The sequence below is a fragment of the Jatropha curcas genome, chromosome 11 (genome assembly GCF_041381405.1).
Source record: "Jatropha curcas cultivar XTBG-Jc1 chromosome 11, XTBG_Jcur_1.0, whole genome shotgun sequence".
NCBI classification, from domain to species: Eukaryota; Viridiplantae; Streptophyta; class Magnoliopsida; order Malpighiales; family Euphorbiaceae; genus Jatropha; species Jatropha curcas.
This window is the reverse complement of record NC_143161.1, coordinates 7,665,685-7,689,371: the sequence shown is the minus strand read 5'-3', so window position 1 is coordinate 7,689,371 and position 23,687 is coordinate 7,665,685. Positions and strand designations below refer to the sequence as shown.

The window sequence follows — 23,687 nt, the reverse complement described above, 5'->3', positions numbered from 1 at the left end:
TTGTTAATATTTATAATTATATAGTTTAATTTTGTTCGATTCATTTAATTATCATTTTTGTAAATGAAAAATGCTAGTTCTGCAATTTAAATTTATCCCACCAATATGAATCGGTCCATATGGATTACAGTGTAGGAGAGAAATTTCCACAGGAAAAGACAAGTGAATTATATAAAATAATTACTAATTTAACTAATATGTTAAATGAATAAACAAATATCATATTAAATAAATATATTGTATATATATATATATATATATATATATATATATATATATATATATATTTATTTATATATATTCTTTATAAATATCTATGCAAAAAGATAACTTAAATTTTTTAAAAATGAATCAAATTATTTTGATTTATCATATTTAAGAAATAAAATATTCCTTTATATTAACTATATATTGGACATTTTATAATTTAAAATTTACTATCATTTTTCAATGGGATTGTCAAGACTGTTTAAGGAGTGAAGAGACGAAATAGAAGTGGAAAGGACAAGACCACTTTTTTTTTCCCTATTCAACTGGCGCAGCAAAAGCAGAATAAGGTGGTTGGACAATTATTTTGTCCGCCCCATCAAACGACAAGTCGAATTGAGTTGAAAACTTCTACTATCTTGATCGGGCGGTGGGATTTTGAAGTCTAAAGGAAGCATATTTTTACAGAGTAATTAGGCAAGCATATCTTCAATTTAAAATATATCAAGATGGTGCCATTGCGCAAGGTTTTGTGTTATACATAGACATTGCTAAAGGACACACCTTTCCGCCGTATATTTAAGACTCTGAACCCAAGCAATTGACACACCCAGAACCCATTTCATTACACTATTAAAATAAAAAGAGCAAGTGAATAACAACAAAGAAAATTAAAAGGTAGAATATGGAGCCACAGAACCAATACAAGAAAGGCTTATGGACAGAGGAAGAAGACAAGATCCTGATGGACTATGTAAACCTTCATGGGAAAGGAAAATGGAATCACATTTCAAAGAAGACAGGTTAGTTCTTTTCTTTAATTTTTCTTGCCCTTTCTTTTCAATTTGGTTGGTGTTTAACCTCAAAAATTACTTAATTGTGGGTTATAAGTATGACTATTAAATGTGTAAAAATAGGGTTGAAAAGATGTGGAAAGAGCTGTAGGCTAAGGTGGTTGAATTACTTAAGCCCTAATGTGAAAAGAGGGAATTTTACTGAAGAAGAAGAAGACCTTATCATTAGACTTCATAATCTTCTTGGAAACAGGTTTTTACTCTATTTCTAATTAGTTCTACCTTTTCTCTATGTAAATAGTTTCTGACTTTTGACATACAGTTGTTAATTTTTCTTTAACAATCTCAACACTCACACTTTGAACAACTATAATTTAATTGAAATAATAATTTTCAAAATATTTTGTCCTATTAAGATTAATCAAATAAATAAGATTTTTCATATGTATCTCTAAACACATCATTTCATAAAAAGTAAAATAGAATTCGAAGGAAAATGCTTAATGGGTGCCTTTGTTTTCTTCAATTTGTGTCATATTATTTCATTACCCGTTATAGATTTATCATCTAATAACAGATTATAAGATTGTTTCATATGTTTAGTTAAGTAATTAAATTGTGTTTATATACTGCAATAGAATGTACTGTAATATAATAAAATGCATTTTTAACGTGTTTAGATATTTATGTATGGTTAAAAAATTTTAATGCATAATTTCTAACTTCTGATAAAAAAAAGAAAAATTGGGATATAAGGTGGTCACTGATTGCAAAACGAGTGCCTGGAAGAACTGACAATCAAGTGAAGAACTACTGGAATACCCATCTGACGAAAAAGCTGGTTACTACTAAAGATGAAAATGGTAGGCTTATTAACACCAGAACAAGCATTGTTGCTGCTTCTGTTTCTACCTCATCAAACTCCTCCAAGGAATGTCTCAACACTGAAATTACTCACCAGGATCAAGTCTCAGACACACATCAAGAGATCATGTTCAAGGACAGTACTTGTGCAAGTCCTTTCTGGTTTTTTGATGATGCAATTGCAAATGAGTTCTTGGATGGATATTCTTTTGATAATTTTGCTTGGAATTAGTTAGTATTAGTAATATTACTCATAATAATTATCTTGTAAGTATAGAATAATTATTGAATTATTATATCTATATATTGAATTGTCTTTTTCCTATGTTTATCTTCTGGTGGCAGCACAGAGTGGTCCTTCTGAGAACAGACAACCATTGGTGGTCACGATGAGGGTAAGCCTGTCACACTATTTAATCTAACTAATTAAAGGCTTTGTCCTGAAAATTTCTGGAACCGGTTTTTGGGGTGTCAATGTAAACGAACCTTTAGATTACCAAAGTAAACCAAGGCCTCGTTTGGTTCAATTAGGTCTACTCCCTGGGAAGTGAACTTTCCAAGAAATACAATTTCAGGGAAGTAATTTCCGAGGAAGTATAATGTCATTATATAATAATCAACCTACAATATGTTATCACACTGTAATCAACAAAATATTTATTACAATAATCAACATGCTCATGTTTAAAGAGTTGAGTAATTAACACAGAATGCCACATACAATATTAACAATAATAATATATTATATCATGCTCATTATGAAATTAATCACACAATAAATTAACAAAAAAAAAGAAGAATAAACAATAGTTTAAAAAGTTTCAACTTTCCAACGGTCAATCCACATAAAATAAAAAAAATTAAAAAAAATTAAAAAAAAAAAAAAGAAGAACGAATGAGGTGTTAAAAAGTAAAGACCAAATTTTAACTTTAAATTAATTACTTAAGAGCAAAACAGAATTTTACCTATTTTCACAACACAGGAAGTGCACTTTCTTGGGTTGGGGACCTGTCAAAAAAAGTTGGATTTTCAACCTCTCAGAAATTTCACTATTTTTAGATACCAAACATGACGAGGTTCATCACTTCCCGAGAATTTCAATTTCTCCGCTCCACTTACCCCGAACCAAACGCTACCTAAGTTTGTGTTCGATAACGATTTTTTAAATAATTTTTAATATTTTGATTAAACTTTATTTTTTATAGTATTCATTAATATAGCGTTTGAACTGGTTTTTAGAGATTAAAATAGTATTTATAAAAAGTTAATATATGTAACATTTAGCCTTTTATGAAAAACTAATAAAACAACTAATAGCTAGCAAAACAGTTAATTTTTTCGAATAAACCCTAAATATGACTCAGAGTTGCTTGCAAAAAATTCAGATAAGTGTTAGCACCGGTTGAATTAGTGATGGACAAAATTCTGAGATGAACTGTAACTGAAATAAGAATTACCGATTCTGATTCCTTCATTGTTCTATTTGATTCAATTCCAATTGATATTCAATTCAGCTTTTTATTATATTTGTTTTTCTATTTTTTTATTCAGTCAATAGAATTAGTCATGATTATCATAGTTAAAAACAAATTAGAACTAGGTAATTAATTAGTACGTAGATGAGTAAATAAGTTAGAAACTGAAGAAGCAAGAAACATGTTAAGGAAAGTAGTTGTTGATGTTATTAAATCAAGATAACCCAATTGAAGAAACAAAAGGGAAAGAGTCTCCTCTTCTTAGCAGAAATATTCATGACCCTCTAGAGCTTCCAATGTAGTATGGTGGCCACATCTTTTACCTAAAAAAAGAGCAAGAAAAAGAAGGAAACAAAAAAATGCAGTAGTGAATAAAGTCTATTAATTAATTAACAAAAGGGAACTCATCTTATAAATATTTATTTGAAAATAGAGAGACAAGAGTACATATTGAACATTTCTTGGGGGAATAATTCATCAGAAATGGTTAATGGATTGACAATGATGATGATGATGATCATACAGAGAGTGGAGGAGAAAGGCCAAACTCAAGCCCCCATAACTCAAAACTTCCTGAAACGAAGTCGTAGTAGCCTCCCTTCAATGCCAGTGTTTTCTTCACCAATCCATGTCTCACAAATGGGTAAGTCAGCAAGTTTCCAAGTGATACATTGACAGCTTCCTGCATCATTTTCTCAACAAATTAATATAATACCACCAAACTGTAAAATATAAAGATTGTTTGTCCTTTCAGCAAAGTGTACTTCTTCAAATTCAGACTTGTGTTGAGAATTAAAATCACTTACCATTCCGTGGCGATTATATGAATTTATAAATTAATGTAATGTAAAAATTTCTAAAAAGAATGGAGGGGGGTTTACCTTTTCGCAATGTGTGCATTGTTCTGGGAAGGTTGCATTACCATGTTCAGCTAACACCTTGGCCTTGGCAGGTAAACCGATACTGACCCAATCTTCTATGAAATCACTGCATTTTTCAACCCATTAAGCAATACAAAATTAATTCATTTATTATTTTTTTTTTGTATGAATTCTTCTTAATTAATTTGCTTAATTTCATTTAATTTCTTGGTCAATGTAAAAAATAAAATCCATACGTAGATTTGTTCCCATCAAATGGGAAAGACATCAGCCCCTTAATTCCACCACAAGCACTGTGACCAATCACAACAATGTTTTCCACCTGCAAAAGATTATAATTAATTAATAATCCTCAAGCTTGTAATTAGGTTAATCAAATTAATTAATTAAAAAGCCAATTTGTGGGTTTACCTTGAGATGCAAAACAGCATATTCAACTGCAGCACCCACTCCTGTGTGCTTAAGCTGTTGGAATGTAAAAAAGCCATGATTTTAATTAAATAACTCTAATGAAATATTGTAAAAAATAAAACTTTATTCTAATAAAACGTAGTATTATGGATCTATTCTTGTAAACGAAATTAAATTTATGTTTTCAGAAGTTTTTTTTAATTAAAATTGAATTTTTCTTATTTGATTTAAGATAAATAAACTAGGCTGAGATCACGATATTTAAGAAAATATATATATTTTTATGATATTGGTCTTAGAGATTAAATTATTTAATAAAAATAGAACGCAAACTTACTTATTTTTTGATTTTTTTTTTTGGTTGGAATAATTATTTAATTATAATGAAACAAGAAATAGTATTAACTGATAATTTACTTACAAATCAATTAATACAATTAATTTGAATTTATGAGAGAGCCAAGAAGCTAAAATGGGAACCTGATCAAATGGCGGGACCATATTTGCAACATTACGGACCACAAAAGCCTCTCCTGGCTGAAAATCGAGAACGTGTGATGGGCAAACCCTGGAGTCTGAGCATGCAAACACCATAAACTGCAAATTCAAGAAATTAAATTAATTACCATTTTACCAAAAAAGAAAAAAAAAATAATTATAATTGATCAATACTTTGGGGCTTTGGCCTTTGGAAAGCTCAGTGTACAATCCTGGATTTTTGCTGCAAAATTAAAATTGTTGGTAATGAGCAATTAACTAAATAAAAGAAATTATTAAGAAATTAATAAATTTTAAAAAAATTTTACTTACTCATATTTTTCTTTCTTGAAGTAAATGAAGCCTTCTTTCATCCTCTCAACTGCGTCGAAGGGTTTGCTGTCAGATGAAGCTGTCTGTAACTCAGCTGTTATCTGCTCTACTCTGGCGGCCGCCGTGGCTTTCAACTCTCCTTTCTCACTGCAAAACATTTCTATATATTTCATTGCTTCAAGTTGTTATAATAAACAAGAAAATGTTCTTCTTTTTTTCTTCTTTTGTTTCACCTGAGGAGTTTCTTTAGGGCTTCAATTGCCTCCTCATAAGAGTCCTTTCCCATTTCTTTTCTCTGCAAATTTCCCATAGAAATCAGAAAATTCAGAAAATTATACCATAATTAGTATTCCCTGTTGAATTTAAGCTCCGTTTAGTAAGCTGTAACGAAATGTAATATGATATGAAACGTAATGAAATATAATGTGACATTTGAGTAATGTTTGTACTAAAAATGCATTTTATTACATTAATCTCCATTACAGCTAATTAAATGCAGCCTGAGATTAATTATACAGATGAATGTCAAATGCATCTTCAAATTTGCAAGCATTTAATAGATATAAAAGAAAATGGATTTGGACTTTACTATTTTGACTTGTAAAAGAGAGAAATGACAAAAGACAAGTTTGAGAGGAAGATAGAAGTACAGAGTTCAAATATAGGACTACACAATTAAGAAAAAATACCATCCTTAACGAACATAATTTTGTCTTTACTTGTCAGAACCTTAGGATCTGCCAAGTAGTAATATAATTTCCTGTTGGGATTATCAATTTTTTTGTGGGAAGTATGTAGAGTCATACACGTGTCCAAGTGGGATTTAATTTAATCATATGTATCAAGTCATCATAGCCACTGGAAAATGTCGTTGGCCAATTGTCATATAGAAATTGACACGCATGTTAGATTTTAGTTTTAAATTACATTTATTAGGTAGAGTTAGTTGGTATAGTCATAAGCAACTTGCTTTGGACCCCAAAAATGCAAATTAAGGTGGCACCCATTAGATCCATATGCATATACGAGTATAGTCTCCAAGAATTAAGGAATAATAATTGTAAAAAAGAAATTTCCAGACAAGTCTAAATCATTTATGCTTATCAAAAAAATTTCAATCTAGTATTTTTTTTTTTTTCCAACAACACTTGAAATAAAGAAAAAACGAGACACTACGGTTACATCACTTGAAACTACTAAATTGACAGGTTTTATTTGAGTAATACCACCCCAGCTAAGCATAGAAATAGTCATGCAAATTAGAAACACCCAAAAATGCAATATTACAAGATAGATACCCGATGACTTAACTACTAACCCAACGAAACAAGATAATTTTCGAAATGTATATAATGCAGAAAGATGAAGAAGGAAAAGAAAGAAAGAGTACCCAATTAGGATTGATAATGGGTGCAGGAGCAGCAAAAACGGGCTCGTTTCTGATAAGGGTAGGGGTATTACCAGAAACAGGAGAAGAGGTCAGCCTAGCAAAAACACAAGGACGTAATGTAGCTCTCCTTAGAGAAGACTGAGAAGGAGAGATAGAGGTGAGGCACCACCCGTTTATCGAAGCAGTCGACATTTCGCAAAGGACACTATACTCGACTCGCTTTATACCATTTTTATTACCTATTTCTGGAGATAACGAAAGCGAAAGCTTACTCAATCAACACTACTGCCTTTGTAGATTAGGTTTGGACGTTGGAGATTCATTTCCCTTTTTCCTTTTTTTATCATCTCAAATACTTTAAATATATGTTTATATGAAAATATATTACTACTTATCATTAATCTTTCTCCATGCATGCAATGGGTATTCGCCACGTCACAAATTTTATATATATGTATATATAGCTCCAGTAATTAAAAACTATGAGTTTAAGATATAGATTCAAATCATCATCGCTTTTATAAGTCAAATTGCAATGGAAAAAGAAATGTATACTACGTAGAAATTATATATGAAATTAATATTAAAATTCACATACTTTATCTTCGATATTTTAACACTGTAATCAAATCTTATTATTTTTTTCAAAATGGATTGAATGTATAAATAAATGTCTATTGTGATTTTATTCTTAACTTTTCACACATGCATTGTTGAGGTGGCTCTAGGTAATCCTTAACTATCGTTAGTATTCAAATTAGAAAGACTTGCGACAATAACCAATAAGGTGTTGGTTAGAGTGATAAGGGACTTCAATCTCCGTAAGAGTGAAAATATAAGTTTCATTCTTGGTAAATGCGTTTTACTGAGAGAGTTAAAAACCTTTATAATATACGGTTCAAGGAGATTAAACTTTTTAGTTATAAAAAAAAAAAAAAAAAAGGCTTATGTCGTAATAGTCACTGTTATACATTTAGAATTTGTTTGATGAGTGGTTAAACCGTAATGAATTAAAATATGATTCAATTAAATGCATTTCTAAAGTAATCTTTTATTACAGTTCGACAAACCTAATACTTCAGTGAGTATATTTCAAAAATACATATATATATATATATATATATATATATATATATATTTCTGAAATGTTGAAGGGCTAACACGTGTCAGTACTGGAGAAGATGACGGTTAAAGAATGTACGGATAGCGAGACGAACAGATAGGTAGCATACAATCAATCCATGGATGAAAATAAATGGTGCAAATGGGTGATGGATCGTAGAGATAAGGTCCTATCCTGTTGATCCCTAAAACATGGCTCTGCTGCCATTTCTTTGACACGGAGAGATTGTGAGAATGTGATGTATATTGTATGGCCTTATTGCTTTGTTTCTATTCTATTTTTCTCATTTCCTCTGCCCGTTGAGGTGGATTCTTGCTTGATATTTCAATTTCTTGAAAACGAAATTTAAACAGGCAATGCAGTTCTTGAAATTCTTTGTACAATTTCTTAACCTGCTAATGTGACATACATATGCAAGTTATTTGAAATCCTTAAATGAATTTTCATTTCATTTTACTTAATTTTCACATTCAAACGCTAACTAATAAAAACTATATCATTTTCTTAATTTATGAATAGTATTATTTAAACCTATGGATTGTGTAGAAGCTACACATAGAATTTATTTTAATAAACAAGCCAAAATATTTAAGTTCGATTATATTTTTAATAAGTCCAGCTTGAACTCAATAAAACCCAACTCTATTCAGTTCATTTATAATTTTATATGAATATGAATCACTTTCATTCAACTAAATCAGAAAAATAACCGTAATGTTCATTATAATTGCACACTAAATTAATGAATGTTAATTATGCGATACTAAAATGGTTTCGAAAAATTATATTATAAGGAGTTAAACCCTAATTAAAACCTAACAAACCAAAAGCAACAATTGCATGCACATCAAAAATGATAATAACAATTAGAATTCACCATATGTAATCAATAATAGAATTAAAGTAACTGATTTTGTGGAAGGAAGAAAGCTGCAACTAACCAATCATTTCTTGAAAAAGCAATTTGGATACACAGAGTAAGGAAATTCATTTCCTTTGTGTGTTTCTTTTGCTTCATCAATTACAATCACTGCCATTTTCTTGGCAGAGATGCTTCTTTCCAATCGAAATCTTATTAGCTAGCAATCTCAACTTCAAGGAAACCGATCCAAATAGAGGGCAGCATTATATTTTTCTTATGTCTTTATGTGTGTGTGCATATATATATATATCGCAAGTTACACAAGAGCATGTCAACATAAGTTGCCTGAAATGTCAACATTCTTTTGTCATCTTTGGGTTTGGACGTTTTGGTTTATTGCAATTTTTTTACTAATTTAGTTTTCTTTTTCTTCAACATATATATTTCTAATTCTAGAGATGTAAATAGAACTAAGTTAAGTTATTATCAGTAAGTTTTTATGAATGTTATTAAAGTTAAGTCCGAAGTTTTATAAAAAAAAAAAAAAAAAAGAGTTAAGTTTGAAGTTTGATCAGGTCTACTTTAGCTGAAGAAAAGATACAGAGATAACAATTATAGACTTTAATACTTTTTTTTTTTTCTTATAATTTCAATAAAAACTAGGAAAAACTTAGCAAAAAGATTCATTTTAACCTAGACTAATAGCTCCACCCAAATCTAGGATCTCAATGCTAAGTGAAAAAACCCGGCAAATGAGAAACATCAGATACTAAAACATCATTAACAAATGAGGAGGATCTTTCCAAATTGTGGGAAAGGCAAATGAAATAGCAATCTGAACTAAGGAATGAGCCACCATATTAGCTTGCCAGCGAATCCATTTAGACTTAAAATCAATGTCTTCACTCAACAAAAGTTGACAATTCCCAATATATTACCATACTCATTATTAGGAATATTATTAGAAATAATACCCAACCAAACTTGTCTACAATGTAAGAAAATTAGCAGATCTAGTATGTGAATTTAGAACACCAACTATTAATAATGAATAAACAATTTGCATACATGATTTGTAATTTAAAGTAGAGTTCACGATTCTTCTTTTGTGATTAACTGCAATCCATACTCTAACACGAAATTAGAATTAGAATTTATTAAAGAGAGACTAGATCTTCCTCTCCGTTTCCTTAATCACAAGGCGGCTTTCAATGGGACTAGCCAATATTAGGGTTAAAAAAGAAGAGGTGACATAACTTATTTATATAGAATCTTATGAACTTTTCCATCAAAAGTCCTTACAGAATTAGGCCTACACTTTTAACCGTCTTATCATACTGGCCGGCTAGAAGTGTACAAGCTCATTACATAAATAATCACAAACACAAATTGAGCTTCAAACACATTATTTTTAAAATATATTTATTCATTTCATTTTCGCAAACTAAAATAACTCACAATTAATAGTAGCCCACGTTAAAATTTTTAACATATAGTCCATCACCAAATCAACATGGATGAATTGTTCTTATTTGAGCCAACTAAGAGCTTCCATCACCGCCATAGCTTCAACCACTCTAGGTGAATAAGACCTGAAGAACCATGAGGAAAACGAACAGAAGAACCGGCAAGAATTATAATTATAGACTTTAATTCTTAATTAGGCTTTTTCTTTTTAAATAAAGTTTGAAGTTTCAATATTGTATTTTAATGTTTTTTTTCTTTTCCATAATTCAAAATGAAATTTTATTGATTAGTAAATGTAAAGATATGTAGCCAATGACTGGATTGAATGTGCACTACCATTATTTGGTTAACATATATATATATATATATATATATATATATTCACGTATGAACACAGTTGTACATTAAATTAATAAAAGTCACATAAGAATAATTATCACAAATTGATACTTTTTTTTTTTTTTTTGAATAACCAAAACTAATAACCTCGTTTAGTTTAAAAACTTTTATTTTATTGGTTTGATGTATACATACTCCATGTATCAAGAGTGCTAAGTCATTCCCTTGGCTATAATCAAAAACTCAATTTAATTTATTCTTTATTTTTTGGTGTAAGCCACCGGTACTTGGACTCTATTTCCAGGGACCACCCTGATCTGGGTCTTAGTTACAGTTAAAAGCTCTTCACCCTTTTTTGCACATGCGTTTAGTAGGAATTGAACCTGAGAACTTTTTTCAAATATTTAGCCTGCTTTGCCAACTGAGCTAGAACAAGTTAATTAATTTTTTTATTAATCAATATATAAAACATAATTATATTAAAAATAAACTGTTTTTAATATATTTTTATCACTAATAAATATTTTAGAGTACTTTTAGTATAGAAATATATCATTATAAATATATTATTAATAACATATTTATAAAATTAACTAATGATATTTAATTTATAAATTATATATCTATTTATATTTATCCATTATAATTAATAACCAAACTCCAAATCAAAATATCAGTCTTGATTATATTTGTTTTTCTATTAAAATGCGTTCGGCTCGATTAATATTTTATAGGTTTTTGGTATGAAAATTTAGTTCAATTATCAACCGAATAATAAGTTATTAAACTCAAATCGGATCTATGGTTTTGATCTGGAAAACCTATGCATTGGACCACTGATCCACCAGTTTGGTTTATTGAGAATTATAATTATAATTATAATTATATTAATATCTTATGCCGCCGATTGAACCACTGATCCACCAGTTAAACCAGTGAATCACCCACCTAGTCATTTGATCGAATCGACATCCGGGCTGGGTTGGCTGAGTATATAAAATGAACGCTGGAAAGGATTAACCAATATGCTATCAGGTGAAAAGAAAACCATGTAGTATAGCAAGTAAGAGGGAAATCACAATTTAATTTTTTTTGGTATTACTATACCCTATGTATATGAGACTTCTCATTTTGGGTTCGTAGCTGCCTCTCTCTCTCTATAAGTGTTTTTTTGATTTTAAATTTTTAAAAATCATTCAGCGTGCCTATCAAGAATATAATTTTTGTCCGTGCTACAATTTTAATTAATTATTAGTGTCTGTATATATTTATTGACTAAAATGTTTGGCTTAGCTAAAGTCCAAATGTCCTATATTAAAGCCATACATATCTTCAATTCTGATAATTAAAATTTTTTCTACTTTTTCCATCCCTTCATTTATTAACTGGCAACCGCTATAGCCTATAGGAGGAAAATTAATGGATGGAATTAGTCCAGCTGTGAAGTTTTTTCAATTTGTTTATTAGTTGAAAAATGGAAATCGAAGCACAATCTGACAATTAATCCTTCTCTAATTACTGCTAAAAAATTTTAATTATTTCATATATTAATAATTTCTATCTTCTAGTTTTTAATGATATAATAGAATTCGGTCGACTTCAATTTAAATAATCAGTTTCCTTTTGACAGTAGAAAAGTTAATTTGTGAAACATAGTAATACCAAATAGCGTCTTGCATAGCCTATTTTTCTCCCTCAACGAATTACTTACATGCACACATATTTGAAGTAGCTAGTTCTTATTTATATATATATATATATATATATATATATATATATATATATATATATATAATTATTTGCATATATATATATATATATATTTTTTACGTTCGGATTCGGGATATTTAGATAAAATATCTCCATATTGTCGACTTCAAAATTCAAATATCTGACATTATAAATAAAATTCACTTGAAAATGTAATACATTTTTATTAATCCAACTGTCTATAAATATTAGATGGCTAAATTTTTAATAAATAGTAATGCATACAAATGTAACTATAGTTAATATCCTAACAACATATTTAGTTTTGATGTATAAAAGTTGGCACGAAAATAGGTTTGTCTATTAAATATAGATGTAATTAGTTCAATTTATGCTCTAAATAAAAATTAAGATCCATAGAATGCTAATTAAAGTAATGCTTAGCGATTTTACTAAAGTCAAAATGTTTGGTAACAATATATATTGGTTGGTAACATGATATTTTTTTTTGAGTCCAGAAGTTGAGAATGTTTATGAAATATTATCTCTCGAACATTTTGTTGTAAAATTAAAAACTCATTTAGCGTTTACAGACAATTAATTGAATTTCTTAAAATTATTTTATACATATAGCTAATAATTTATATTTTTTTAAGTTATTTTGTAATATATCTAACACTTAACAGCATTACCGAACATTCAAAATGAATATTTAAATAATTAATATTTGTGGTGTTCCAAATTTTTTTAATTGGATGAAAGTTTTTTGTGAATTAAAGTTGAAGATTCAATAGCAATTTATATACCCTTCATGTGTTATGTGTAGCCATCTCATCTACAAAGCGTTAAGCAACAATTCTCCAATCAAAAGATTTCACTCGACAAAGACACGAAAAGAAAAATCTCAACTCAAACGCTCAAAAATACACTACTAAACAACTTACAGCCGTTGGTTCCATGGCTACTGTTAGGCTGTTAGCTCCAAGTTTTCATATCTATTTTTGCAGAGTCTCTCTTTAAATTAAAATCCCATCACGTAGCCAAGTCTTTAACTTCAATTACTAGCTCAAGAATTTTGAGGGGCATCTTTTGATTCCCCACCTTTCATGGTACTATTACAAGATGTATCACACAACAAAATCTCTCCATACATAGGGAATCAATATAGTTAAATTTTGTATGTAGTGACTTTAGCCTTGAAAAAAGAATATTTGAACATATATAATGTAAGTCACCTGACATTATATCGAATTTGCTTGATTACTTGGGAGCTAGTCTGATTGGACAAACAGAGAATGCAACATAGCGAGCTGCTTTTGCCAGCATAAAGCGCTCATTTTCAGTTAATGGTCTCTCAATCACCTTCAAAATGTTCGCATCCTAAATTTGGATTAAATAAGTTACAAATAAGTTAAAATCCTATTCAACAGTAATATATAAAAAGCTTGATGTATAATATATATTCTTAAAGAGCAAAAATAGGATATAGCAAGCTGCTGAATTCTGAACAATACAAAACTAAGCAAATTGGAAGAAAATAAAATGGACCCGAGTTATTCATTTCATGAAAGCTAGCTCAAGGGGAGGAGGATTGCTCCAAATCTTATATTTTGACTAAACATCTTATCCCAAACCAATGGGGGATAAAAGTTTGATTTGAAGTAGTTATTTAAATAAGCAACTGGATTTCTTTTTTTGTTTCCTTTTCTTTGGGAGGGGACCGCTGGTTTCTAAAACAGGTCCCTATGCAAAACTGCCTTTACGATATGTTTTCTTTTTCTTTAACCTCCTAGTTTTGAGTTAATAAATAAGCTAGATGCTAGCAAACAACATGTGTAAACTAAAAGGTAAACGTCAGAAAATTAAGCACCTTGGATATACTTTTAAATTCATATAAATGTTTTTTCACTAACCTTCACTTGCTGTTGAATGGAAGGCCTTACGCTTGCGGTATCACCAATCACTATTACATTGTTGACGTTTCCCCTTTCATCCCTTTCTATTGGTGAAGCTGTTGAATGTCGCCATTGCCCATTAACAATGTACTTGTAGTAGTACCTAAAAGCAGATAATGTTATTACAGTTTATAAAATCAACTTTCTGCAAAACAAATGTTCCAAAATTTGTATCCTACTAATTAAGTCACATGCAATTTACAAAGGAAATAATAAATGTTGAGTATAAGAACGATATTTAGATACCCAGAGAATGAGTATAAGAGCAATAGTTAGATACAGAGAAGAGTGGGCTGATGGGATAAATAAACGCATATACTAATGAAAACAATGCAGGGGTCATGCTAAAATATTGGGATGACTAGGTTTCAATGATTAATATATTACAAGCATTATGACTCCAGAACAGAAAATAAAGAAGATTAAAGCCTGTTCCAACAGATTTATTAACATATAGCACACAAAGTAAACTGCAAAGCACCCAAAAAAATAAATGCATAGAATCCCAAATCAGAAACAGCAATGCATGTGTCACATGACAATATTAGCTTAGATTCAACAACGCAAGCATCCAAAAAAGAGGATTGGAAAAATCCAAAAATATTGTGAACAGCTTAGAAAGACCAAATTAATCAACCATAGTTTTCTTTTGAAAACTAGAATCATTAAGACCTAGTTACGAGTACTAAATGCTTGGTTTCACACCCAGATAATAGTAACACTACAGTTATCCTAAAGAAAGATTAAATACACAACCTCAAAATTCTCAAACACACACGAACCAAGATGACATGTAGCAACTTATAAAAAGCTTAATTTTGGAGATAAAATGTTGATCAAGGAACTGTTGCAGCAAGCATAATACTTACTTCCCTTGGGAAAGTCTAACTTCAACTTCATATCTTGGACCACCCATGTGACTTGCCTTCATTGGTTCTTTCCAATTCCCAGTGAAATCTCCAACCAAGGACACATCTTCTCCCTTTTATGCAGAGGCACACAAACAAGTTGTTCTATAACCAGTTAGTTTCATGTAGATGTTATGATTGAAGATCACAGTTTTCAAATTTCTTTACAAATTAGAATCCAGCATCATAAGAAGAGAAAAATAACAGCTAGCGTGTTTCTTATCTGAGTTCTAAATGGTGAGTTACCTCGTGACCATTCCACACAAAAGTCACAGCATGTGTTGCTGGCCCATCATGTCTTCCATTTTCCACCATAGCTATTAGATCCCATGTTGCCCAAGCAATTGCTGGTCTGCCAATAAGATTCTATCTACTAAATATGCTTTGTTGAATGTAGAAAGAAAGAAAGAAAAAATAAAGTTGGAAATTTTCATGGCAAAGAATAGAACGTTTTTATTTTCTTTCAACAGTTAAAGTCCATTGCAAGTATCATATAAAATTAGGATTATATTGGTGTCTAGGATGAGAGAGAGAGATAGAGAGGGATGGTTTCCCATTCCTACCACAGGAAAACTGAGTTAGTGATCCCTAGACTCCAGTTAGTATATGAATTCGAGAAACAGAAAAAATATTATTCTACCAGCTAAATATGTAGATACTTTAAACAATTACTGCAATATATGATACATATAACCCCAGTTTGTCATGTTTCAGTTCCATTTAACTCAAAAAAGAAACAAGAAATATGGTTGAAGTCCTGCCTGTTCTTTAAGAAACCACAACAAGAAAAACATAGATAATCATAAACAATCTCCAGTACAGTTAACATTAAATACATAACAAACAGGGGTAGCAAGAATAACCTGTCAGGCCTGCACGGATGCAATCCACTGACAAAATTATAAGCTGCATGAAGGGGTGTATCGGTTATCCAATGAAGGTATGCAATCACACAAGCAGGAGATCGATCAAAACCAGTTGTACAAGTGATGAAAACACGATGGTTCTGTCTTAGTAAGCGCAATAGGAGCCCAACACAAAATGGTAATTTCTTCCTCATGTCAAAGGAATCTGTATCCCTGCAACAAAAATTGCAAGCAAATTTACCTAGCTATACATTAAAATGTTCATCTATTCAAACTCTTCTAGTTAATAATAAAGCATTTCTTTAAGTCAGTAAATTTCTAATAATACATCTTTTAATTTATCAAACATCCTTGTAATAGGATACTGAAATATTGAGTGCATGCCTTCATGCACACACATGAGCATGAACGCACAAATGCACAGCGTAGGAGAAAGTGAACAATCCCAAGGGCTAGTTTGACTTCTCTATTCATCAAACAAACAAAATGACAAAATGTGAATTATACCTTGCTTACCTTATAGGATAGTTTATCATAAGAATGCTGAATCTCTGGCAAGCCTCATTGATTGAATTGGAATCGATTCCCCAGTTTTCTGCTTCACTAACACTCTGGAAATTAAGTACAGCAGTGATCCCCTGTTGCAGATCTCTTGAGAGTTAGAAATGAGATATACAATTGGTAATAACAATTATACCCTGCAAAATAACTAGATGAACTGGAACCACTTATCGATTACCTTTCATGCGTCACATGCAAACATACTAGAGAAGGAAAATTTTATAGATATCAGGAGGTACTCTGAATGGAATGGCATTAGTCTAGTATAGCTCATCAAGACGAAGAAAAAGAATACACATGTCCTGATGGTGCTTGTAATGTTAAAGCAATTGGTCAGGCATGGTATTACAGGTAAAAATGAAAAAACAAATTAATTGGATAAGCGAAACAATTTTTTATCTGAAGTTCAATGTAAACCCTGTGAATTGATACTTGGAATACAACAATGAACCTCAGAATCCAGACATTGTTAAGGGATTGCAACTTCATTTTTATATTTGCAAAAGTCACAAGTTTCAGTGTTCAAAATCAACATATCCAATTTTTGAATATTTCAATAGGAGCAGATATCTTGAGGAATTGCACAAAGACCAGAAGTTTAATCTATTGAAAGTTCTGCTCAACTTCGAGGCAAAGGCAATTACCACATTGGACAAAGTTTCTACATCAGCTTCTGTTTGTATACAAGATCCAACATATATTTGCTCTGTAACCTGACAATATGAAGAGTAAAACAAACAAATATATAAATGTGAAGCATTCAGTGGTAAGTACCAATCCTATAATATTAGACGCGAAATTGAATATCACACCTTACTATAAATTGTACCGAGTCCATGATTGTAGTGTAGCTCGCCTTTAGCACGATCTAGTGCCTTGATATACTCCTCCACAGGAAAGCTCCCATAACCCCATTCTCCATCTTCAGACTCCACCTCAGAAAAGAAAGAAACAAATTGGCTCACAGGAGGGCGAAAGATTTTTACTGCAGTTAATTCCACATATCCACTTTGATCATTCAAAAGCTTCCATCCAGGGGGTGTTAAAAACTTTGAAGAAAATGCTATAAACCCAGAATTCCCACTTCCCTCAGAACTTTTTAAATTTGATGATAGGATTGTTTTGTTCCAAGTGGCAATAGGAGCACGTCCTCTATTGAACATCATGTCAATATCACTCAAATGATGTAGTTGATGAATTGGATAAGGGGAAGTGGGTCTTTCAAGGATCAAGCTAAAAGATCCAGTCTTCTCCATCAGCATCATCCTGAAGAAACCAAAAACTGAAAAAAATAAAAATGAAAACCTTGATGAATAGAACGAATCCTCAGGTGTAGAAATATGAAGAAACTTCAAAATTTTGAGGAACGCTAGGGATCAATTATCTGCGGCTACAAGCCCATGGAATCAAAAGTGTTCATCATCCTTTTTGAACTGGAAGGGATTAACCATACGCTTATTAAAACCCAACAGACCATTCAGAGTTCTGATTCACTATTGTATGTCAAATTAGACAACTAAATCAAATACCAATAGAACATAATGGCCAACAAATAATAATAACTAGAAGAATTCTACATCCGAAATATGAACCAGTAACCTGAACGTCAGTGTCTAGTTGATGTAAGAAACAGAGAATGAAGAACTGCACAGAGCAATGAGTTAATGTGAAAACCTCAACTAATTCCTCCATCAACGAGAATTAATTTACAAGCATAACCACAATCATCAAGACCAAGAATTCAAAATCCGTCCTATAACTACATAAATCACTTAGACATTCCTGAACAATCATCAGAAGCACAACTATTTCTTACTGTGCATCGCCAAAATCGGTGATCGCAATAAGCCTGCCGTTTGACAAATCAGACACCTTTTTCAGAGTGTCACCCACCATTATGATCCTAGACCTCTCCGCGTTACCCTGCAGATTAACATTTTCACTTATATTAACCACCAAAGATAAAGAAACAAATTAAATCAAAGAAACAAACTGCAAACACTGAATACCCCTTTCTTGATAGCGTGAACGAAGATTTGGCCATCAACGGAGAGACCGAAGCGAATACCAAAAGGTTTCTCAAGAGTAACCATATACTCATTCAAATTCATCTTAAACGAAGAATTGTTACTATTACTTGACATTGCATAAACTCTAACTTTTCTTTTACTGTAGCGAACGACCTTATTAATCTCTTTTTTGGAGACGGAGACGGATACTCCACTGACGAAGCACAGATCTCTTCCCCAAAACGAAGACGAAGAGGAGGAAGTTGCAGGTAGGAAATGGAGTGCTCTACTGCAACCAGAAAGTTGCAGAGAGGACATTTTTTGTTAGTAGGAGTAACTAGTGATTATCGATTGAAAATTTTCGTGAAGAATTTGCAGATCGAAGCGATATGGGAGAAGAGGAGAAGAAAAGAGAGAAACTGGGCAAGAGCTAAGAATTGCGTGGCACAGGGCCCGGTTGCAAGAGATGTCTGTGAACCTTTTAGGCTTTGAAGTGACACGTGGAAAACTTTTGATTTGATAGCAAAATATCTAAACTCCTCCTCATTATTACGTACTGGAAAGTGGAAAGTGATGATGATGAATTTTGGCGGCTGCTACTACTTGCTTTCCTTTTTTGTTAATTAATGTATAGAATTTAAATATTATTAAATACGTTTGGAGTTTTTAGAGTTCAAAGAATCTGAATTTAGATTTAAATTCCATTTTAAATGTATTTTCATATGAATCTACTAAATTTCTGGAGCATTACATTAAACAAAATATAGATTTAGATATTTCAACAATATTATTAGATTTATAAATTCTACTTGTCTGGAAATAATGAACATAAATTCATCAGTCTGGAAATTCAAGGGTTGCTACTTAGGAAAATGCAAGTCAAGGTGGCACCCATTAGATCCATACATATGAGTATAGTCTCAAATAATAAAGGAATAATAATTGTAAAAAAGACATCTTGAGACAATTCTATATCAATTTGTGCTTATAAAAAAACTTCAATCTAGCATTTCTTTTTCCAATAACACTTAATATATTTAAAAATGAGATTCTACGGTTAAATCGGCTAAAACTTCAGAATTATAAAATTTTATTTGAATAACACTTTAGACAAGCGTAAAAATACTGATGCAAACCAAAAACACAAGTGCAGGAGGAAAAGAAAAACAAGATAATTTTTGAAATGTATATAATGCAGAAAGAGGAAGGGAAGAAAAGAAAGAGTACCCAATTAGGATTGATAATAGGGGCAGGAGCAGCAAAAACAAGCTCGTTTCTGATAAGAGTAACAGGAGAAGAGGAAAGCCTAGCAAAAACACAAGGAAGTAGTGTAGCTCTCTCTAGAGAAGAGAAGACTGAGAAGGGAGAGAGAGGTGAGGCACCACAAGTACGTTCATCGAAGCCGTCGACATTGCGCAAAGGACACTACACTTGACTGGGTTACTCAATCAACACTTCTGCGTTTGTAGATTAGGTTTGGACGTTGGAGATTCATTTCCCATTTTCATTTTTTTTCTTTTTTATCATTTCAAATACTTCAAATATATGTCTATTTGCAAATATGTTACTACCACTTATCATAAATCTTTCTCCGTACATGCGATGGGTATTCGCCCCGTTACAAATTATATATATATATATATATCAATATTCTGATAATCGGATCGATCATTGAACCGGTGAAGATAAGAGTTCATTGAACCAAAAGGTTCAACCGAGTTTAATACGGTTAAACTAAATTTTTATATATAACATTTTTAAATATATTTTTTTATAATTAAAAAATATGATTTTCAAATACAAAATAATTATTAAAAAATATAAAAAATTATATATAGTATGTCATTTAACTTATATAAACTCAACATATATAAATATAAAACTCAATTTAATAAAATCTTTTAACTAATTATAATAATAAACAAAACAAAAATTAAATTTACTTTAGAAAATATAATAATAAAATAAAATAAAATAACAATACAAATTAAAAACAAAGGGTATGTGACAGGTTCAATATATAGTGTCCATGGAATTCTAACAAGGAATTATAGGAAATGAGTTATTATTATTATTATTATTATTGCTAATTAAAAACTAATAAATAAAATAAAACAATAATAAAATAAAATTTAGATCGTGATAATGGGAGATGTTGGTAAATAAAGAAATAAAATATGTATATTTTATTCACCTTAGAAAAAATAGCGTGTATATCTATTTATAGTAAGGAAACCACTTAATTAAAAAGAGGAATAAGCCAATGATAACTCATCTCTATTAATATAAATCCATCACAATTAAAGAAAAAGTCCAGCAGAGAGATCAAATTTTAAAATAAGTCAGAACGTTCATCACCGATTGGAGTCCGACCACCGAACAGTAGGTGTCACCGCCGGCACCAGGTGAAGCGTCTTGGGGAGCCACTTCAGGCAAAGATGGACCGACCACCTTCACATGAACCCGCACCCTCCAATTTTCTCTCTCATTCGATTTTCTTTTTCTTTTTTTTTTTTTCCTCGATTTGAGTTGAATTGTAGTAATTATTTAAATCGGCTCGACAGTTTTTATTGGGATTGCACCGATTATCATCAGTTTTTCAATCTTGGGGTTTGACTATTCAAATCGGACCGAAACACTGTCCGGTGTCCAATTAAACGGTCAAACCGGTATGATTTTCAGAACCATGATATATATAGCTCTAGTAATTTGAAATTATGAGTTTAATATATAGATTCAAATCGTCAAAACTTTTGGAAAAAGAGATGTATGTATACTAGATAGAAATTTATATATGAAATTAATATTAATATGCACATACTTTATGTTTGATAGTTTAACGTGTAATCAAATCTTATTATTTTTTAAAATTGATTGAATGTATAAATAAATGTCTATTCCGATTCTAACAAGCAACTCTTAATTATCAGTAGTATTCAAATTGATGAACAAATATTGGTGGAGACGGACAGTGGATAGTGACTCAGGGATTCACTAGTGTAGTTGGAAGAAGCTTGCTGCGAAGAAGGATCATGGTGGACTTAATTGGGTTTCGTATATTCAGGAGATTAATATTGCATTAATAGCTAAGCAGGGTCGGAAGTTTTTGAATGAGCCCCAGTCTTTTGCCTCTTGATTGTATAAGGCAAAATATTTTCGTGATGTAAACTTTTTGCAAGCTGAGGTGGGAAAGAATCTGAGTTACATCTAGAGAAGTACAATGAAAAGTCAAGATTTGTTACGGGCAGGCTGTATACGGCGGATTGGTAATGGCCGGGGTACCGATGTTTTTTGTTGTCCATGGCTTCCGGATCCACGGCAGCCTTTTATTCAGAGTATGAATGACATGGGTATAGAGGAGGTTATGGGTTCTGACGTGATGTTGCCAGATAGGAGTGGTTGGGATATGGATGTTGTTAGCGGTTTGTTTACGATGGAGGAAGTTCAATTGATTCTCATAATCCCTATTCACTTTATGCAGGGAGAAGATGGATGGATGTGGTGGTGGGATTCTAAGGGAATTTATTTGGTTGGTAGTGGGTATCAGTACATGGTTGAGCAAGCGCAAGGGTTTAATTTGCAACGGGGAATTAGCTGGGATTGGGGTTGTAGAGGGAGCAAGTGCCGCATTAAACTTGGTTTGGAGGATTTTTTTTCAAACATTGTGCCGGTGAAGAACAATCTTATCTAACGCAAGGTGACGCTGGATCCTGTGTGTTCTTCGTGTAATGCAGAAACTAAGACGACATTGAATTGTTTCCTGTATTGTCCCTTTGCGATGGAGTGTTGGTTTTTGCTGGATGGTGTTGCATGGCGTCATTTTGATACACACAGATTGGTTCCAGTTCTTTATGGGTTATGATAAATGGATGTGGGCTATGTATTTCTATTTTCTGCAGGCGATTTGTTATATGGAACAAGGTAGTGTCGGAGTCTCGTTTTCTTATTGCGCAAGATTGTGTGTTTCGTGCGCAGCAGTTGCTTCTTGAATGGTCTGCGGCTCAGGCTTCAAAAATAGTAACTCATTCCACTGCTCAGCCTTTGTCGGTGCAGTGGAATCCTCCTCAACCTGGCATTGTGAAGTACAACGTTGACGCTACGTTCTTAGCAGCAAATGGCCGATTGGGTGTGGTGTCGCTTTTGCAGGATTCTCTTGGTTATGTGCTGGGGTTAGGCTATCGATGGTGCATGGTGTTTATAATTCCTTGATAGCTGAGGCGATAGGGATTAAGGAAGCGCTTAGTTGGCTAAAGTCGCAGGCAGTAGCATATGCGGTGGAGATGGAGACTAACTCGATGCTGGTGATTCAGGCTATGAAAAATGCTAAAAAGGATAACTCTTATTTTGGGACTGTTATTTCAAATTGTAAAACTCTAGCTAAAGGTTTTACCTCTATTTCTTTTAATTTTATAAAAAGCTCACCAGTTTGTTAGAGCTGTTGTTTCTGGGTCTGGCTTCTTGGAGTGGGGTGTAACTCCTCCAAGTCTTATTTTGGATGTATTGGCTTATGAAAAGACTTGCAAAACACAAGGAAATTATTCATTGTGCCGGAGGTAATGCACTTGTATATAATATGAACGTTAAATCATATTATATATTTAGAATGTGTTTGATGACCGGTTCCACCGTCATCAATTGAAACATGATTCAAATAAATGCATTTCTAAAAAAATGTTCATAAAACAAATGTACTTAATTACATTATAATATATTAAATTGAAAAAGATCACTCTCTACAATCCGACCAACCTAATACTTCAATGAGTATTATATGCTTAATACCTAGAGGGTGAAAGATTTAATTTCGCGTACCCTTTTCTTATTTTTTTAAGAAAAGTTTAATAATAATAAAAATAATAAATATTTCAAAAATACATACATATTTTTTCTGAGAATGTTGAAGGGCTAACACGTGTCAGTAACGGAGAAAATGATGATGAAAGAATGTACTGATAGTGATAATAACAGATAGGTGGCATACAATGAATCTATGGATGAAAATCAATGGTGCAAATGGGTGATGGATCATAGAGATAAGGTCCTACCCTTTTGAT

The 23,687-nt window shown here is 31.6% G+C and overlaps 3 protein-coding genes and 1 long non-coding RNA gene across 7 annotated transcripts; 2 read left to right on the top strand and 2 right to left on the bottom strand.

Annotated features, from left to right (window-relative positions):
* Nucleotides 1-535: 535 nt before the first annotated feature.
* On the top strand, nt 536-2,554 carry LOC105641554 (transcription factor WER). The gene is made up of 4 exons (XM_012226141.4): nt 536-1,010; nt 1,125-1,254; nt 1,758-2,096; nt 2,211-2,554. Exons 1-4 carry the CDS (start codon nt 893-895, stop codon nt 2,227-2,229), a joined length of 606 nt encoding a protein of 201 aa, XP_012081531.2. The 5' UTR covers nt 536-892; the 3' UTR covers nt 2,230-2,554.
* A 971-nt stretch (nt 2,555-3,525) lies between these two features.
* LOC105641543 (carbonic anhydrase, chloroplastic) lies at nt 3,526-7,046 on the bottom strand. 2 transcript variants are annotated; one of them, XR_001047249.4, is made up of 10 exons: nt 6,834-7,046; nt 5,677-5,738; nt 5,444-5,590; nt 5,306-5,354; nt 5,114-5,230; nt 4,634-4,687; nt 4,459-4,544; nt 4,223-4,328; nt 3,789-4,023; nt 3,526-3,664 (listed from the first exon to the last, which is right to left on the bottom strand). XR_001047249.4 is itself a non-coding variant. In XM_012226130.4 (10 exons), the coding sequence occupies exons 1-10, from the start codon at nt 7,023-7,025 to the stop codon at nt 3,626-3,628; spliced, it is 1,011 nt and encodes a 336-aa protein (XP_012081520.1). In that variant the 5' UTR covers nt 7,026-7,046; the 3' UTR covers nt 3,526-3,625. The 2 variants fall into 2 exon arrangements, 1 of the variants encoding a protein (XP_012081520.1); XM_012226130.4 differs by having other exon boundaries at nt 3,865-4,023.
* A 6,174-nt stretch (nt 7,047-13,220) lies between these two features.
* Nucleotides 13,221-20,055, bottom strand: LOC105641534 (phosphoglucan phosphatase LSF1, chloroplastic). 3 transcript variants are annotated; one of them, XM_020682766.3, is made up of 10 exons: nt 19,861-20,055; nt 18,441-18,547; nt 17,437-17,890; nt 17,269-17,337; nt 16,580-16,701; nt 16,061-16,276; nt 15,444-15,549; nt 15,159-15,271; nt 14,248-14,392; nt 13,221-13,714 (listed from the first exon to the last, which is right to left on the bottom strand). In XM_020682766.3, exons 2-10 carry the CDS (start codon nt 18,518-18,520, stop codon nt 13,595-13,597), a joined length of 1,425 nt encoding a protein of 474 aa, XP_020538425.1. In that variant the 5' UTR covers nt 18,521-18,547; nt 19,861-20,055; the 3' UTR covers nt 13,221-13,594. The 3 variants fall into 3 exon arrangements, with proteins under 3 accessions (XP_020538425.1, XP_012081508.1, XP_020538426.1); XM_012226118.4 differs by lacking the exon at nt 19,861-20,055 and adding an exon at nt 18,634-19,248; XM_020682767.3 differs by lacking the exon at nt 19,861-20,055 and adding an exon at nt 18,634-18,663 and having other exon boundaries at nt 17,437-17,906.
* An 878-nt stretch (nt 20,056-20,933) lies between these two features.
* On the top strand, nt 20,934-23,246 carry LOC119369902 (uncharacterized). Its single transcript, XR_005177468.2, has 2 exons — nt 20,934-21,302; nt 21,564-23,246. It is a non-coding gene; the product is annotated as an uncharacterized LOC119369902 (long non-coding RNA).
* Nucleotides 23,247-23,687: the final 441 nt, after the last annotated feature.